General features: G+C 45.2%; 1 protein-coding gene across 2 annotated transcripts in view; it reads right to left on the bottom strand.

The window, feature by feature from the left end:
- LOC137326962 (syntaxin-binding protein 5-like) overlaps positions 1 to 17,943 on the bottom strand; it is a 398,728-nt gene that overhangs the window by 247,730 nt on the left and 133,055 nt on the right. For both annotated transcript variants that reach the window (XM_067992335.1, XM_067992336.1), the window contains exon 7: positions 245 to 308. In XM_067992335.1, coding sequence (XP_067848436.1) covers positions 245 to 308 — 64 coding nt within the window. The remainder of the gene's footprint in view (positions 1 to 244; positions 309 to 17,943) is intronic.

Raw genomic sequence — 17,943 nt, 5'->3', positions numbered from 1 at the left:
GTGGAATGCCCCTTAATTTTTTTTTATTATTGAATCAGAAATAAGTGTGGTGATGCTTTGAAGGTTAATATCTTATGGCAGTAAAGGTGCAGAAAACAGATATCATGAATACATGTTGTATATGTACCATAAGACTTTTATTTGGGATTCAAGATCCCAAATAACACATACGAAGTGCCTGGACAGGAAAAAAAGTTTTTATAAAAGCAATTATATGTTATTTCTTTTTTTTTTTTTTACTTACTTTCCCCTCGTCCCTTGGGCTGTCACTTAAATGAACAACAGGGCCGGGGTGAGTTTTTGTAGACCTGCAAAAAAAATATAATTTTCATAACAAAATATATTGGAAAAAAAAGTGATAAAAGAAATTAACACATCTGTATTAGTATGTGGTTTGCAAGATCTACAATTCCTAAGTGCTGCTTTTCCACAACTCTACAACAAACAAATTTTCCCTCCCCCTTACCTCAGTTGAAGCAATTAAAAGATCACATTAGTTGAAGCATAAGCCATACAACTAAATCAGCACAGGGCACAACCCACTGCATACAGAGTGTGAAGCTGACTTGTAGAAATAACATCAAAAGGTAAAAGGGCTAATTTTCCTGCTCTTTCCCCCCCCCCCCCCCCACCCAACCAACCCCGTACCTGGGCCCCAAATATTACTGGGAACAGGTCATTTGCATAGATCAGGTGTTCCCCTGGAACAGACATGCTCCTGCCAGAAATTAGCATCTAGAAGCAAGGGGAGGAAAGTCAGCCAGGGGTGCCCTTTCCCATCTCATAATCATGGCAGCTCTTGGCTGACATCTGTTGTAGGCATAGGCACTCAACCTCCTACACAGGGGAAACTCCAGAAATATCAGGGCAAAGAAACGGGGATGAAGAGTTGGTATCATGGAATTATATTGCCATCCCTTTTTTCTGTGCTTTGTGCTGACAGAATAAATGTTCCCTGGGTGCAAAGCACAGGAAAATTGTCCCTAATAAAGTGCTATGTTATTGTCATCATTCTTTTGGAATAGATAGGGAAGTTATGCTTCAGTTGTACAGAGCCTTAGTCAGACCCCATCTGGAGTACTGCTTTTAGTTTTGGGCATCACACCTCACAAAGGATATTTTGGCCTCGAAGGGGATACAATATAGATTCATCAGAATTTAACCATTTTAGCCCCTGTATCATTATGAGGACAGGTTGCATTAACATGGCTTGTATTCCCTTGAGCATAGACGGTTATGGGGTAATCTAACTGAGGTGTTTAAAATGATAAAAGGATTCAATATGGTAGATACAAAGAAGTTATTTCCTCTAGGGAAGGAATCCAAAACAAGGGGGCGCAGTCTTTAAAATGAGAGCTAGGCCATTCAGGAGTGAAATCAGGAAACACTTTTTCACACAATGGATAGTGGAAATCTAGAATTGTCTTCCCCAAAAGGCTGTGAACATTGGGCCAATTGAATTTTTCATGTCTGAGATCGACAGATTATTATTAGGTAAGGATATCAAGGGTTATGGATCAAAGGGGAGTTGAGTCACAGACCAGCCATGATCTAATTGAATGGCAGAACATTCTTGAGGGCTGAATGGCCTACTCCTGTTTCTAAGTTCCTATATGATAGTATCTGTAATATTTCAATATCAAACACTTTTCACCTTCCAGCCTAAAAAAAAACAATCTAATTTGTGCAGCGTTTAAGGGGTCTATATTCCATTTAAGACACTTGAACAGAAATGGTCACTTTCATTAAATAAGCCAATGAAAAATTTTCTCTTCTCTCTGCTTGACTTAATTGCTACCTGAGTAGGTGTTTAAATGTCATTGGCCCAGAAATTGTTGGAGCGGCGTGAACGCCGTGAATTTGATTTTTTTCCTCACCTTTCAGGTTTATTATTTTTGCACTGGAAATGCGAATTGATAACAGTGCAGCGAGGACAACAGGGTACCTGGGACTTCTAGGTGGTAGAGGTCGCGGGTTTGGGAGGTGCTGTCGAAGAAGCCTTGGCGAGTTGATGCAGTGCATCCTGTGGATGGTACACACTGCAGCCACTGTGCGCCGGTGGTGAAGGGAGTGAATGTTTAGGGTGGTGGATGGGGTGCCAATCAAACAGGCTGCTTTGTCCTGGATGGTGTCGAGCTTCTTGAGTGTTGTTGGAGCTGCACTCATCCAGGCAAGTGGAGAGTATTCCATCACACTCCTGACATGTGCCTTGTAGATGGTGGAAAGGCTTTGGGGAGTCTGGAGGTGAGTCACTCGCCGCAGAATACCCAGCCTCTGACCTGTTCTTGTAGCCACAGTATTTATATGGCTGGCCCAGTTAAGTTTCTGGTCAATGGTGACCCCCAGGATGTTGATGGGGGAGATTCAGCGATGGTAATGCCGCTGAATGTCAAGGGGAGGTGGTTAGACTCTCTCTTGTTGGAGATGGTCATTGCCTGGCAGTTGTCTGGCGCGAATGTTACTTGCCACTTATCAGCCCAAGCCTGGATGTTGCCCAGGTCTTGCTGCATGCGGGATCGGACTGCTTCATTATTTGAGGGATTGCGAATGGAACTGAACACTGTGCAATCATCAGCGAACATCCCCATTTCTGATGGAGGGAAGGTCATTGATGAAGCAGCTGAAGATGGTTGGGCCTGGGACACTGCCCTGAGGAACTCTTGCAGCAATGTCCTGGGGCTGAGATGATTGGCCTCCAACAACCACTACCATCTTCCTTTGTGCTAGGTATGACTCCAGCCACTGGAGAGCTTTCCCCCTGATTCCTGTTGACTTCAATTTTACAATTGAACACAATACTCCAGTTGTAGCCAAATCAGTGTTTGATAAACGTTCAACATAACCTCTTTGCTTTTGTACCCTATGCCTCTACTTATTAAGCCCAGGATCCTGAATACTTTAACTGTTTTCTCAACCTGTGCTGCCAACTTCAAAGATATGTGCACATATACCCCCAGGTCTCTCTGTTCCTGCACCCCCTTTAGAATTGTACCATTTAGTTTATATTGCCCCTCCTGGTTCTTCCTGCCAAAATATATCACTTCACACTCTCTGCGTTGAATTTCATCTGCCATGTGTCTGCCCATTTCACCAGCCTGTCTATGTCCTCTTAAAGTCGATTGCTATCCTCCTCACTATTTACTACACTTCCAAGTTTAGTGTCATCTGCAAATTTTGAAATTGTGCCCTTACACCCAAGTCCAAGTCATTAATATATATCAAAAAAAGCAGTGGTCCTAATACCGACCCCTGGGGGACACCACTGTATACCTTCCTCCAGCCCGAAAAACAACCGTTCACCGCTACTCTCTGTTTCCAGTCACTTAGCCAATTTCGTATCCACGCTGCCACTGCCCCTTTTATTCCATGTGCTTCAATTTTGTTGACAAGCCTATTATGTGGCATTTTATCAAACAAATATTAGAAGTCCATATACACGTCAATTGCATTGCCCTCATCATCCCTCTCTGTCATCTCATCAAAAAACTGAATCTAGTTAGTTAAACATGATTTGCCTTTAACAAATCCGTGCTGACTTTTCTTTATTAATCCACACTTGTCCAAGAGGCTATTAATTTTGTCCCGGATTATCGTTTCTAAAAGTTTCCCCACCACCAACGTTAAACTGACTGGCCTATAGTTGCCAGGTTTATTCTTACAACCTTTTTTGAACAAGGGTGTAACATTTGCAATTCTCGAGTCCTCTGGCACCACCCCCATATCAAAGGAGGATTGGATGATTATGGCCAGCACCTCTGCAATATCTACCCTTACTTCCCTCAGCAACCTAGGATGCATCCCATCTGGACCAGGTGACTTATCTATTTTAAGTACAACCAGCCTTTCTAGTACCTCTTCTTTATCGATGTTAGCCCATCCAGTATCTCAACTACCTCCTTGTTTACTGTGACTTTGGCAGCATCTTTTTCCTTGGTAAAGACAGATGCAAAGTATTCATTTAGTACCTCAGCCATGCTCTCTGCCTTCATGCGTAGATCTCCACGGCTGGGAACTGAATATTCAAGGATATTCGACACTTAGGAAGGACAGGCAAAAAGGAAAAGCAGGTGGGGGTAGCGCTGTTAATAAAGGATGAGATCAGTACAAAAGTGAGGGAGGATCTTGGCTCAGAAGATCAAGATGTAGAATCAGTTTGGGAGGAGCTAAGAAACAGGAAAGGGCAGAAAACATTGGTGGGAGTTGTTTATAAGCCACCAAACAGTAGTGGTAATGTAGGGCACAGTATAAAAGCAGGAAATTAGAAGTGCATGTAACAATGGTAATATAGTAATCATGGAGACTGTAATCTACATATAGATTGGGCAAACCAAACTAGCACTAATACTGTGGAGGATGAATTCCTGGAATGTATACAAGGTGGTTTTCTAGATCAGTATGTTGAGGAACCAACTAGGGGACAGGCTATTTTAGAGCTAGTATTGTGCAGTGAGAAAGGGTTAATTAATAATCTTGTTGTAAAGGAGCCCTTAGGGAAGAGTGACCATTCTTCATTAAGTTTGAAAGTGATGTAGTTCAATCCGAAACTAGGGTTTTAAATCTAAACAAAGGAAACTATGAAGGTATGAGGTGCAAGTTGGCTGTGGTTGATTGAAGAGCTACATTAAAAGGTATGACGGTAGACAGGCAATGACTAGCACTTAAAGGATTAATACATAATTTGCAACAAATATATATTCCTTTAAGGCACAAAAACCCATCAGGAAAAGTGGTCCAGCCATGGCTAACAAGAGAAATTAAAGATCATATTAAATCAAAGGAAGAGGCATATAAAGTTGCCAGAAAAAACAGTAAGTCTGAGGATTGGGAGCATTTTTGGATGCAGCAAAGGAGGACCAAGAAATTCATAAAGAAATGGAAAATAGAATATGAGAGTAAACCAGCAAGAAACATAAAAACGGACTATAAAAGCTCCTATAGGAACATAAAAAGGAAAAGAATGGCAACGGCAAATGTGGGTCCCTTACAGACAGAGACGGGAGAATTTATAATGGGAATAAGGAAATGGCAGAGAAATAAAACAAATATGTTGTGTCCGTCTTCACGGAAGAAGACACAAAAAACCTCCCAGAAACACTAGAGAACCAAGGGTCTGGCGAGAATAAGGAACTGAAAGAAATTAGTCTTAGTAAAAAAATAGTACTGGAGAAATTAATGGGCCTGAAAGTCGATAAATCCCAAGGACCTGATGATCTACATCCCAGGGTTTTGAAAGAGGTGGCTATAGAGATTGTGGATACATTGGTTGTCATCTTCCAAAATTCTATAGATTCTGGAATGGTTCCTGCAGATTGGAGGGTAACAAATGTAACCCCACTATTTAAGAAAGGAGGGAGAGAGAAAACAGGGAACTACACACCTGTTAGCCTGATATCAGTAGTAGAGAAAATGTTACAATCTATTATAAAGGATGTGATGACAGGACACTTAGAAAATAATAATAGGATTTGGCAGAGTCAACATGGATTTATGAAAGGGAAATCAATGTTTGACAAACCTGCTGGAGCTCTTTGAGGATGTAACTAGTTGAATAGATAAGGGGGAACCAGTGGATGTTGTGTATTTGGATTTTCAGAAGGCTTTCGATAAGTTCCCACACAGGAGGTTGGTGAACAAAGTTAGAGTACATGGAATTGGGGGTAATATGCTGGCATGGATTGAGAATGGCTTAACAGACAGAAAACAGAGAATAGAAATAAACAGGTCTTTTCAGGTTGGCAGACTGTGACTAGTGGGGTACTGCAGCGATCGGTGCTTGGGCCCCAGCTATTCACAATCTATATCAATAATTTGGATGAGGGGATCAAATGTAGTATTTCCAAGTTTGCTGATGACACAAAACTAGGTGGGAATGTGAGTTGTGAGGAGGATGCAAAGAGGCTTCAAGGGGATATAAACAGGCTAAGTGAGTGGGCAAGAACATGGCAGATGGAATATAATGTGGAAAAATGTGAAGTTATCCACTTTGGTAGGAAAAACAAAAGAAGAGTATTTTTTAAATGGAGAGAGATTGGGAAATGTTGATGTTCAAAGGGACCTGGGTGTCCTTGTACATGAGTCACTGGAAGCTAACATGCGGGTGCAGCAAGCAATTAGGAAGTCAAATGGTATGTTGGCCTTTATTACTAGAGGATTTGAGTACAGGAGTAAAGACGTCTTACTGCAATTATATAGGGCCTTGGTGAGACCGCACCTGGAGTATTGTGTACAATTTTGGTCTCCTTACTTGCCATGGAGGGAGTGCAATGAAGGTCCACCAGATTGATTCCTGGGATGGTGGGATTGTTGTATGAGGAGAGACTGTGTAGACTAGGCCTGTATGCTCTAGAGTTTAGACGAATGAGAGGTGATCTCATTGAAACATACAAAATTCTTACAGGGCTCGACAGGGTAGATGCAGGGAGGATGTTTTGCCCTGGCTGGAGAGTCTAGAACCAGGGGTCACAGTCTCAGAATAAGGGGTAGGCCATTTAGGACTGAGATGAGGAGAAATTTCTTCACTCAGAGGGTGATGAATCTTTGGAATTCTCTACCCCAGAGGGCTGTGGAGGTCATTGAGTACATTCAAAACAGAGATCGGTAGATTTCAAGATATTAAAGGCATCAAGGGATATGGGGATAGTACAGGAAAATGGTGTTGAGGTAGAAGATCAGCCATGATATTGTTGAATGTTGGAGCAGGCTCGAGGGGCCAGATGGCCTACTCCTGCTCCTATTTCTTATGTTCTTATTTTCCTTTTTGTTTCCTAATCGGCCCCGCCCCTCCTCTGACTACCCATTTACTATTTATATGCCTATAGAAGACTTTTGGATTCCCTTTTATGTTAGTCGTCAGTCTATTCTCATACTCGCTCTTTGCTCCTCTTATTTCCTTTTTCACTTCTCTGTACTTTCTATATTCAGCCTGGTTCTCACTTCTATTATCAACCTGACATCTGTCATACGCCCCCTTTTTCTGCTTCATCTTACTCTCTATCTCTTTCGTCATCCAGGGAGCTCTGGCTTTGGTTGCCCTATCTTTCCCCCTCATGGGAATGTACCCGAACCATCTCCTCTTTAAAGGCTGCCCATTGTTCGATTGCAGTTTTGCCTGCCAATCTTTGATTCCAATTTCCCTGGGCCAGATCTGTTCTCAACCCACTGAAATTGACCCTTCTCCAATTAAGTATTTTTACCCTAGATTGCTCCTTCTCCATAACTAATCTAAACTTTATGATACTATGATCACTGTTCCCTAAATAACCCCCATTAACACTTGCTCCACTTGACCCACCTCACTCCCCAGAACCAAACAAGGTGCACAAAGGATTGGGAGAGACAGATGGCACTAGAGTAAGAAATAGTACAGTAATAGGTGGGATCAAAATATGAGAATATCTAAGATAGGTTTAGACTGTACGTGTGTAAACACACAAAACATGGTAAGTAAGGTTGGTGAGCTGCAGGCGCAAATAGCTACATGGAAATATAAGGTAGTAGCGAAAATGGAGACTTGGCAATGCCTCCTTCCTCATTGGGCTGGAAACATACTGATCAAGAAAGTTCTCCTGAACACACTTCAGAAATTCTTCCCTCTCTTTGCCCTTTACACTATTACTATCCCAGTCTATATTAAGATAGTTGAAGTCCCCCATTATCAATACTCTGTGGTTTTTGCACCTCTCTGTAAATTCTCTGCAAATTTGTTCCTCTATATCCTTCCCACTAGTTGGTGGCCTATAGAATACATCCAGTAGTGTAACGGCACTTCTAGTGTTTCTTAACTCGAACCAAATAGATTCTGTCCTTGACCCCTCAAGGACATCCTCTCTCTCCAGCACTGCAATATTCTCCTTAATCAATACTGCCACCCCTCTCTTCCTATTTTTCCTTGCCTATCTTTCCTGAACACCTTGTATCCAGGAATATTTAGTATCTAATCCTGTCCTTTTTTGAGCCAGGTCTCCGTTATTGGCACTACCATATATTCCCATGTGGCTATTTGCGCCTGCAGCTCACCAGCCTTATTTACCACGTTTCGTGCATTTACACACATAGGCCCCGATATTACCAGGGAGGCCGGTTGGCAGCGGGGGGGTCGACTGGGCACGTGGGTAATCCGCCCATTAAAATCAACGGGTTCCCCACGCGATCGCGAATAAATTGAAGCCACTTTCCTTGGCTTCCGGGTTTCCCGTTGGAAACCTGCGCAGTGGGCGGACTGCGCACCCGCATCACAGGCTGTCAGCTGGAGGAGCCCTAATTAAAGAGGCAGTCCTCCGATGCTGCTCCTGCAGCAAACAGTCAAAATTACAGCATGGAGCAGCCCAGGGGAAAGGCTGCTCCCAGATTTAATGATGCCTCACTCCAGGTATCATTGGATGGGGTGAGGAGGAGGAGAGAGATCTTCTACCCGGCGGACGGGAGGAAGTGGCCTGCCTCTGCCACCAAGAAGGCCTGGCTCAAGGTGGCAGAGTTGGTCAGCAGCACCAGCAACATATCCCGCAACTGGATACAGTGCAGGAAGCGCTTCAATGACTTAACTAGGTCAGCCAAAATGAGCACACTTACTCATTCTCCTACACTCTGTTTTCCACATCACCGCCCCCACCCCACAACTCCTTCTGCACTGCCAACACTACTCTATCACATCACTCCTCACACCCACTCAAACCTCATCCTCAACTTACCTGCACTTACTCACCTCCCAGCACTACCACTCAACCCAATCCTCATACAATCTCATGGCTCATACTCACCCTCTGATGCTTCTCTTTCACGGTCACCCTCACCCAACCTGCCACTACCTCAGTGGCAGCCACAGGGGATGCATCACATATGAGTAGTAGGAAGCGTAAGGCAAAGGTTTCGTGAGCACAAAGGGGATGCACAAGGGTGTTTGACGGTTTGTCATTTTAAAAAAATCTATATTTGATTTTGGTTCAACTCACATTAAATATTATATTGTCACCACCACTGCCATGTGTTGGCCATTCTTGACTCGCCTGTGCAGTCCCTTTCATGAGGTTCTTCATAAACACCCACACTTGATGCTACCCATTGGGTCACCCTACAGTGGGTGTATGTGTAGTTGCATGACTATTTTGTGCAGGTGCCTGTGGCGCAGCACTGTGTTGTGGAGCTCCACGTAATGGAGGTGGACGGCGTGCCTGGCGAGGCTGGTGATGTTGCTCGTCCTCGGATGAAGTGATGAATGCAGCCATGGCGCCCCCCCCATCCTGATGGTGAGAGTTTGAGTGGGTCCACAAAGTAGGTAAATGTGTTTGCACAGCAGAGTTTAGGGTGTAAATTAATAATTTTGAGTGGAAAGACAAAGGTGTTGCAGCCAAAACTTTGTCTGAAGTGACAGAGTACCCTGCTGCAATAAATGAGGTATTCCCCCCAACTGTCAAAAGATCCTTTGCATCTCCCACTGGCTGCTGACTGAAACACGTCTGCTCCAATAGGGAGTGTTTCCCACAGCATGGGAAACACGCTGAGGATCCACGATAATTCCACCCCTGCCAAAATCTCCTGTCAATGAGGTCTGTCAAGTACCTCAACTGGGTAAGTATGTATTTAAATTATCATCCCGCCGGCTTTAATTGCCGGTGGGAGTCCCGCATGCGGGAGCTGCGCGCACACCCGAACGCGTCACTGGGGAACCCGGAAGTTGGCGGGTTGGAACCGGGCTCTGGACCCGCTCTGGGATTCCCCGATTTTACGAGCCCCCCCCGCCCCCAACGAACCTGCTCAGCCATCCTAAAATCGACCCCATACACTCTAAATCTATCTTAGACCTTCTCTTATTCTGATCCCACCTATTACAGTACTATTTCTTACTCCAGTGCTATCTGTCTCTCCCAATCCTCTGTGCACCTTGTTTCTCCTTTCTAACACTACATCTTGGTACCCATATCCCTGCCAAATTAGTTTAAACCCTCCCCCACAGCACTAGTGAATCTCCCCGTGAGGAGATTGGTCCCAGCAACCCATCTGTCCTGATCCGGTCCCTCCTGCCCCAGAACTGGTCCCAATGCCCCAAGAATCTGAAGCCCTCCCTCCTTCACCATGTCTCTAACCACACATTAACCTACCTTATCTTCCTATTTCTGTACTCACTAGCGCATGGTACTGGGAGTAATCCAGAGATTATTACCTTTGAGGTCCTGCTTTTTAACTTCCTCCCTAGCTCCTGAAACTCTAGCTGCAGAACCTCATCTCTTTTCTTTCCTATGTCGTTGGTACCCACAAGGACCACGACTTTTGGCTATTTCCCTTTCCCTCGCAGAGCGTTCTGCACCCGCTCCGTGATGTCCTTTACCCTGGCACCAGGGAGGCAACACGCCATGCGGGACTCACGCGACGGTCACAGAAACGCCCGTTTGTCCCCCTGACTACCGAATCCCCTATGACTACTGCATTTCTACACTTCACTGTACCCCCCCGTACAGTCCTTTGCCCCATGGTGCCAAGCTGAGGACTGCATTCCTTCGAGGTGTTGTCATCTTCACTGGTATTCAATGCTGAGTACCGGTTTGAGAGTGCAACACACACAGAAGATTCTTGCATTGCCTGCCTCATCCTTTCGGATGGCCACCTACTTACTATCCTGAAATCTCTGTGGCTGAGGGGTGACCCTGGAACATACGATCCAGGAATCCTTCAGCTTCCCTTATGCTCTGCAGTGACTCAAGCTGCCCCTCAATCTCATAAACCCTCAGCTTGAGCTCGAGCAACTGGAGGCATTTCCTGCATATGTGGCCCTCCAGGACACATGAGGTGTCCTGAAGTTCCCACATGGCGCAGGAATTGCAGGTGATGGGTTTCAGCTGTCCATCCATTATATTTAGAAACCGTTTTTTTTCTAAACTCCCTTTAGGTACTCGATTATTATTAATTTACTTACTGTTTACTTACCCCGATTAACCTACCCTTTTATTCTGGGTCGCTCAGAGCTCCTCCTCTCTGTTCACTGTCCTTTTCTCTCTACACCGAATTCCCCCTCTCACCAATTTCTCAAGTTCCCATTTGGTTCACAATCCATTCGTAATGCGCTCTGTGCTTCATCAGATAACCTTCTATTTTATACACTTTGTGAGAACAGCAGTTACAACTGCTCAATAAGCTTCCAGCTCACCGTAATTACCCTCTATTCAGGAAATCACTTACATAGAATCATGAAAGGTTACAGCATGGAAGGAGGCCATTCGGCCTATCGACTCTGCGCCGGCTCTATGCAAGAGCCACCCAGCTAGTCCCACTCCCCCGCCCTTTCCCCGTAGCCCTGCAAATTTTTTCTTTTCAAGTACTTATCCAGTTCCCTTTTGAAGGCCATGATTGAATTTGCCTCCACCACACCCGCGGGCAGTGCATTCCAGATCATAGCCATTTGCTGTAAAAAATTCCTGTAAAAAAGTTTTTCCTCATGTCACCTTTGTTTTTTTTGCCAATCACCTTAAATCTATGTCCTCTGGTCTTTGACCCTTCCACCAATGGGAACAGTTTCTCTCTATCTACTCTGTCTAGACCTTTCATGATTTTGAATATCTCTCTTAAATCTCCTCGCAACCATCTCTGTTCCAAGGAGAACAACCCCAGCTTCTCCAGTCTATCCACGTAACTAATTCTCTCATCACTGGAATCATTCTAGTAAATCTCTTTTGCACCCTTTCTAAGGCCTTCGCATCTTTCCTATAGTGCGTTGCCCAGAACTGGACACAATACTCCAGTTGTGGTCGAAACAGTGTTTTATAAAGGTTCATCATGACTTCCATACTTTTGTACTCTATGGGCTCGATGTTAGCAGGGCTGCGGGTTCGCTATTGGGCGCGTGGGTAACGCGCCCGGTGAAATTAGTCTGCCCCCCGCGCGATCGCAGCCTAATTGGATCCACTTACCTGGTCTTCCGGGTTCCCCACTGCTGAACAGCGCGTCGGGCGGACTGCGCTTACACAGTAAGCTCTGTCAGCTGGAGGAGCTCTATTTAAAGGGGCAGTCCTCCACTGACAGATGCTGCAACCAATAGCAAAGATGACTGCATGGAGCAGCCCAGGGGGAAGGCTGCTCCCAGTTTAATGATGCCTCACTCCAGCTTTCATTAGATGGGGCGGGAGGAAGCGGCCTGCCTCTGCCACCAGGAAGGCCTGGCTCGAGGTGGCAGAGGAGGTCACCTGCACCACCAACATATCGCCCACCTGCATACAGTGCAGGAGGAGCTCCAATGACCTAAGTAGGTCAGCCAAAGTGAGTACACTTACTCATTCCCCTACACTCCATCTGCCACATCACCACCCCCACCCCACACCTCCTTCTGCACTGCCAACACTACTCTGTCACATCACTCCTCACACCCACTCAAACCTCATCCTCATCTTACCTGCACTTACTCACCTCGCCAGTACTCATCCCGCCACTATCACTCAACCCAATCCTCATACAATCTCATGGCTCTATCTCATCCTCACCCTCTCGTGCATCTCGTTCACAGTCAGCCTCACTCAACCTGCCATTACCTGTGCTGCAGCCACAGGGCATGCATCACATATGTGCAGTAGGCAGCGTAAGGCAAACGTGTCGTGAGCATGAAGGGGATGCACAAGGGTGTTTGAGGGTTTGCCATGGTTTTTACTTATATTGAATTTCTGACCAACTCACATTACATATTATATTGGCACCACTACTGCCACGTCTTTGCGAATCTTGTCTGGTTTGTGCAATAATGCCCTTTCCTGAGGATCACAATGAAGACCCACACCTGATGACACCCATTGTGTCACTGCAGAGTGCTGTAGGTGTATTTGCAGGGCTCTTTTGTGCAGACGACTGAGAGACGTCGGCGATGTCCCCGATGGCACCCTGGAAGGATGCGGAGGAGAAGTTGTTGAGGGCAGTGGTGACTTTGACAGCGACAGGTAAGAAGATGGTGCTCGGGACAACCGGGAGCAGCTCGGCATGAAGAAGGCTGCAGATGTCCACGACTACATGTCGAGTGACTCTGAGCCTCCGTGTGCACTGCTGCTCAGAGAGGTCCAGGAAGCTGAGCCTCGGTCTGTGGACCCTGTGGCGAGGGTAGTGCCCTCTGCGACACATCTCTCTCTGCAGTTGCCCTCCCTCCTGCTGTGCAGGTGGATGTGTCACAGCACTCTGTTGTGGAATCCACGTGTCAGAGGTGGACGGCGTGGCCGGTGATGCTGTTCGCCCTCCGAGGAGGTCATGACTGCAGCTACGGCAGCCCCCATCCTGAAGATGTACATCTGAGGGGGTCCGCAAGGTAGGTACATGTCTCTGGACCCCGGGGTAAGTGTGCAAGTTGGTGAATTTTCTTGTCAGGAGGAGGGTGGTGGAGGCCAAACTTTGTCCCAAGTGACAGAGTGGCCTCCTGCAATGAGTGAGGGTCTCCCCCCCACCTGTCAAATGGACCTTTGCAGCTGCCACAGGCTGATAGCTGCAACGCGTCTATTTCAACTGGGAGTGTTTCCCCCAGTATGGGAAACAGTCCCAGTTGTCTATAAAATTCCACCCCTCCTCACATATTCACTTAATCAGGTCAGTTAATGACCTGAAATACCTCAGTAAATACTTTTAAGTGGCATCCCGCTGGCTTTAATTGCCTGCGGGATTCCCACATGCGGGGGCTGCGCGCGCACGTCGGCGCGTCTGTGGGGAACCCGGAAGTGGGCGGGTTGGAGCTGGGCTCTGAACCCACTCCGGGATTCCCCGATTTTCGGAGCCCCCCCCGCCAGGAACGCACCCGATAGCGGGTGCTAAAATGATGCCCCATGCCTCTATTTATAAAGCCCAGGATCCCGTATGCTTTTTTAATCACTTTCTCAACCTGCCCTGCCATCTTCAACGATTTGTGCACATATACCCCCAGGTCTCTCTGTTCCTGTCCCCTTTTAGAATTGTGCCCTCTAGTTTACATTGCCTCTCCTCGTTCTTCCTACCGAAATGTATCACTTCGCATTTTTCTGCATTAAATTTCATCTGCCAAGTGTCCGCCCATGCCACCAGCCTGTCTATATCCTCTTCAAGTCTATCACTATCCCCCTTACTGTTTACTACCCTTCCAAGTTTTGTGTCATCTGCAAATTTTCAAATTGTGCCCTGTACACCCAAGTCCAAATCATTAATATATATATCAAAAAAAGCAGTGGTCCCAGCACTGACCCCTGGGGAACACCACCATACACCTCCCTCGAGTCCGAAAAACAACCGTTCATCACTACTCTCTGTTTCCTCTCCCTTAGCCAATTCTGCATCCATGTTGCTACTGCCCCCTTTATTCCAGGGGCCGCAATCTTGATGATAAGCCTACCGTGTGGCACTTTATCAAACGCCTTTTGAAAGTCCATATACACCACATCAACTGCATTGCCCTCATCTACCCTCTCTGTTACCTCATCAAAAAACTCTATCAGGTTAGTTAAACACAATTTGCCTTTAACAAATCCATGCTGGTTTTCCCTAATCAATCCACACTTGTCCAAGTGACTGTTAATTCTGTCCCGGATTATCGTTTCTAAAAGTTTCCCCACCACTGAGGTTAAACTGACTGGCCTGTAGTTGCTGGGTTTATCCTAACACCCTTTTTTGAACAAGGGTGTAACATTTGCCATTCTCCAGTCCTCTGGCACCACCCCCGTATCTATGGATGTTTGGAAGATTATGGCCAGTACCTCCGCAATTTCCACCCTTACTTCCCTCAGCAACCTAGGATGCATCCCATCCGGACTGGGTGACTTATCTACTTTAAGTACAGCTAGCCTTTCAAGTACCTCTTATTTATCAATTTTTAGCCCATCCAGTATCTCAACTATATCTTCTTTTACTGAGATTGTGGCAGCATCTTCTTCCTTGGTAAAGACAGATGCAAAGTTCTCATTTAGTACCTCAGCCATCCCCTCTGACCCATGAGTCGATCTCCTTTATAGTTCCTAATCGGCCCCACCCCTCCTCTTACTACCCGTTTACTGTTTACATGCCTGTAGAAGACTTTTGGATTTCCTTTTATGTTGGCCGCCAGTCTATTCTCATACCCTCTCTTTGCCCCTCTTATTTCCTTTTTCACTTCCCCTCTAAACTTTCTATATTCTGCCTGGTTCTCACTTGTGTTATCGACCTGACATCTGTCATCTGCCCCTTTTTTCCGTTTCATCTTACTCACTATCTCTTTTGTCATCCAGGGAGCTCTGGCTTTAGTTGCCCTACCTTTCTGTCTCGTGGGAATGTGCCTAGACTGTACACGAACCATCTCCTCCTCAAAGGCCACCCACTGATCAATTACAGTTTTGCCTGCCAACCTTTGATTCCAATTTACCTGGGCCAGATCTGTTCTCATCCCATTGAAATTGGCCCTCCTTTTATTGAGTATACTTTAGAGTGGCCTGTGTCCTTTTCCATAGCTATTCTAAACCTTATGATACTATGATCACTGCTCCCTAAATGCTCTACCACTGACACTTGCTCCACTTGGCCCACCTCATTCCCAAGAACCAAGTCCAGCAAGTACAGCTGATTGACTGTTAACAGAAACTGCAAGTCAGTGGCAGTTAACTGTTTTAATCTGAGTTCTCCTGCTACTGGGTTCTACATAAACTTGCAAACGGGCTATGTAAATAAATTCAGTTTCATGGTGACCTATGGGATATTTGTAGAAACTCTTATAGGATCACTGAGACCAAAAAAACCAACAGATATACCTGGTTGATTCTTCAGTGTAAGTACTGGAATGCATGGCTATGTTTACAGGTTTCAAGTGTGATATGTCAAAAAGATTTCCGGCAAAAAAAAATTGAACCCTGATTTATCAAAAAATAACTGATCCCTAGTGTTTGAGGACTGAGTTATGAAAAACACGTAGAGGAATTTGTACCTTTTCATCTTGAAAGGAGGCAGCAGAGAGTGCATTCCTCACCCATATCTATTGTGATCTTTCCCTTTTTCTCACAAACCCCACTTTCCTCATTCCTAAAGTCAACAATATATTCATTTTTTTTGGCGGGGGGGGGATGGGAGTGGACATTATTCTTCATGGATGTCATCAATGCCACTCCTTTCCGTTTTACCCACTGAGAGTGCTTATTTCCTTCAAAAAACCAAGAGGAAGTTCAACTGAACAACAGTCCAATAGTCTGGTGCAAGCTAAGTCACCATTTCTAGTTTTCATATCAGAAAATAATTAAGTAAGTTTTTTAATTCTGCATCATAAAGACAAACTCCGTCCCCAATCATTAAACATTTATATTAATATAGTTCGGAATGTAGTTGAAGTTTTACTAGAATTTACTGAGTACATACACTTTTTTATTTTTGGAGACAACATGGTAGTTGATGGTACACTGAGTATATGCACTTGTATTTATGGAGGCTGAGGTATGAAGGAGGATTAAAATTTTGTGTGTAATGCTTAGTCCTCAACTTATACTTAATGCACACTATGTTTAATCCTCATTCACACCTCATTACCATTATTATATGCACCTAACTATTATATATTAAAAAGTGAGTGGAATTATATATTAAAAACAGTAATGGAACTGCACCTGTAGATGGCACCGTGAATGTTACATTGTGTGACTGATTTGATAAAGTGGGACTCCCCCTAACATTTCGTGGCAGGTTGGTGTACCATCCCTCATCTCTTTAGATATCCAAAACTGCCATTTATCCTGTTAATTTGCAAGAACACTCCCTTAACGGTCTCACAATTTCTCCTAATAGCAAAAAAAATGAAAGCTTCTGTTTTTCTCAAAGATAACATTACCTCAGAAGTAGCTAGTGTAAATGCAGTCTCCAGTATCAGACTTGCTTTGAAATGGCCACGATGCGACCTGCACTGAGCTTCAAGTGGATTGTTGCAATTGTGCAGATGAAAACTCCTGCTTATCTCTCCATTATCCCAACCAGTAACCCCTGACAGCTTTTTCCCCTCCCTGTTTTTCAAAGGTCTGCCAGTCATAACCATCCCAGAAGTAGCAAGTGGAAATATAAACAGCTTCCAACAGCAAGCAATTTGAAATGGACTGACATGAGCACCACTGAACTGCAAATAGATCTTTGCGCCTGAACTTTTAGTTACATACTCCCAGTTCAATTATCCTCACTTTCCTAACTGTACATCCCCACTGTTATATGGAAGGAATTGGGACTCCCCCAAAGTCATGGAGAAGCTCATCAAGCCCCCCCCCCCTCAACCAACTGACAAATAATTCAACTCCCCCCCCATGCAGAAGCAACTTGATTCTCCCTCCAAACCCCCCTTCCGACAGCCAATTTCATTCTCAGAAATCTGAATCCTTCCCTCCAACACCAGGGCCCAGAAATTCGGGGGGGGGGGGGGGGCGCGTGGTGAAGGGTAAATACCCTGCGCCAGAATGGTGAGATCAGAGGAACCAGAGATAGTGGACCTGGGACATTATTGTAATAGAGCCTGCATGGCACAACAGCCCACCAGCAAAGACTGGAGAAAAATCAGGCCACTGCTAGCGTCACAACGGCCCTTATTTAAGTGGGTCGGGGATGGGAGGGGGCGAGCCAGGGGGCCTGTAGTCGCAGGGGACGGGATCGGGTCGTGGGCCCTGTAGTTGCGGCGGGTACGGTAGCATAGTGGTTATGTTACTGGGCTAGTAATCCAGAGGCCTGGACTAAAATCTAGAGTCATGAGTTCAAATCCCGCCACGGCAGCTGGCGAATTTAAATTCAATTAATTAATTAAATTCAATTAATTAAATAAAAATCTGGAATTAAAATACTAGTATCAGTAATGATGGCCATGAAACTACCGGATTGTCATAAAAAACCCATCTGGTTCACTAATGTCCTTTAGGGAAGGAAGCCTGCCGCCCTTACCCGGTCTGGCCTATATGTGACTCCAGACCCACAGCAATGTGGTTGATTCTTAATTGCCCTCTGAAATGGCCTAGCAAGCCACTCAGTTGTAAA

Source organism: Heptranchias perlo, chromosome 11, assembly GCF_035084215.1.
Source record: "Heptranchias perlo isolate sHepPer1 chromosome 11, sHepPer1.hap1, whole genome shotgun sequence".
Lineage (NCBI taxonomy): Eukaryota > Metazoa > Chordata > Chondrichthyes > Hexanchiformes > Hexanchidae > Heptranchias > Heptranchias perlo.
This window is presented reverse-complemented; position numbering and strand designations above follow the sequence as displayed.